Raw genomic sequence first — 1,667 nt, 5'->3', positions numbered from 1 at the left:
TCTTTCTCTCTCTCTTTCTCTCTCTCTCTCTCTCTCTCTTAAGGGCTAAAAGGGATTGAAAACTACACAAGAACAGGCTGAAGAACTTGGATTACTCATGCGCATTCCCGTGGGAGAATCTACGTGCATTACCAACCCGGTTGGTTTCCATACACGCGCTGTCTTGTCTCGGGAGACTGACACGACGGTGCCGTCAAGGAAAGTCGCCACCGCTCTCACATCCGCGCTGTGACCAAGCAGCACACTACTGAGCTTGTACGGCGGTTTGTCCATGCTGGCAGTACCTGCTGGTTTCTTTGGAATCAATTTCAATAAATTTTGCGAATTTACACAACCTAACACGAACCACGGGCAGGTTGGAGCAGCTCGTCTCGCTGCGAGCTCCACCAAACTCCAAGTTCACAGTTCACTCCACTGCGCTGCGATCGGCTGCGATGACAAATGCAATCCAACTCCGAGTTGCGCATGCGCACATCGTACAGATTGCAGTGCTTAATTCGGGACCGCGCTTTTGCTTTCGAATCCCAAAACAACATACTCTTTTAAGAATTTAGTGTTTCCTACATCGTCTCTGTCGTGTTACGTTTCGATTGTAAATATTTCAGCGAGTTTTCATCGGCGCGTGCAAGCGGAAGAAAGTTGCGCATCGCGGAAAATCCGTTGTGAGGAGCACGTGCAGTCGTCTTAGGCTCGCGTCGTTCAAAGCTAGTTCCGCACTTCTGCGCGCTTCTCTACGTTTCGTTGTGTTTTCGAAAAATCACGTCGCGCTTGTAAGAGAAGTACATCCCGAGAATCAAAGAAGGCATCCCCGCAAGGTATCGATAATACTGAGCATAATTTAGACTCTAAGATATTATATCGCAGGTGAATTTGCTCTTTGTACTCGATTGTGTGTCTTGAAATGAGGTCTTGAAAATTACAAAAGTGAACAAATTCACTAGAATATTTATAATTTAAATTTTAATTAATCAATAACTAGTGAATTTCAATAACAATCGACTTCCTGATTCTCGGTATGATCTAACGACAAAGTATAATATTTGCGAAAATGATCTAATTTCTACTGAAAATACGTTTGATCGCGTTCAATTCATTTCCGCTTTGGTCTACAAAAATCTTTACTTTCAAGGAAATATTTGATCACCAAAGAGGAATCGAATTGAGGATTTCGGTAAAAATATTTCATCAATAGCCGCGTTCAGCAGATTATTTATTGCGATCAATATATGCGTCCTTTGACAATTATAGATATATATATATATATATAAATATAAAAAAATAAAAATATAATTCCTTGGATTAGCTTATTCTATTCCACAGCTCAAGACAAAGTTGGAGGAAGAATTCATTCTATTCCATGGGATAACGGCTGGGTAGATTGCGGGGCACAATTCCTGCATGGTGATAAGAGCAGGCTTGCTCAATACTGTCTCAACAATGATTTATTATCGACAATTCAAGGAACGGACGGCGACGGAATTTTCTTACGCGATGACGGAACGATAATGAGCGACAGTTTGGTTCGTGAAGTCGATGATTTCGTACGAACCGTCTTGGATGATATCTGCGAATCTCAAAAGCCTTTGAAAAAGAAGGAAAATATCGGTTCTATCATGAGAAATAGGTTTGAGGATTATTTACACGAGCGAAATGATCCTCCGGTGGAA

The 1,667-nt window shown here is 41.8% G+C and overlaps 1 protein-coding gene across 1 annotated transcript in view; it reads left to right on the top strand.

Annotated features, from left to right (window-relative positions):
- LOC108751424 (spermine oxidase-like) overlaps positions 1-1,667 on the top strand; it is a 19,741-nt gene that overhangs the window by 15,090 nt on the left and 2,984 nt on the right. The window contains exon 10 of the mRNA XM_018491621.1: positions 1,321-1,656. Within this exon, the coding sequence (XP_018347123.1) occupies positions 1,321-1,656 (336 nt within the window). The remainder of the gene's footprint in view (positions 1-1,320; positions 1,657-1,667) is intronic.

This window comes from Trachymyrmex septentrionalis, unplaced genomic scaffold (assembly GCF_001594115.1).
Source record: "Trachymyrmex septentrionalis isolate Tsep2-gDNA-1 unplaced genomic scaffold, Tsep1.0 scaffold44, whole genome shotgun sequence".
In the NCBI taxonomy this organism is placed as follows: Eukaryota; Metazoa; Arthropoda; class Insecta; order Hymenoptera; family Formicidae; genus Trachymyrmex; species Trachymyrmex septentrionalis.
This window is presented reverse-complemented; position numbering and strand designations above follow the sequence as displayed.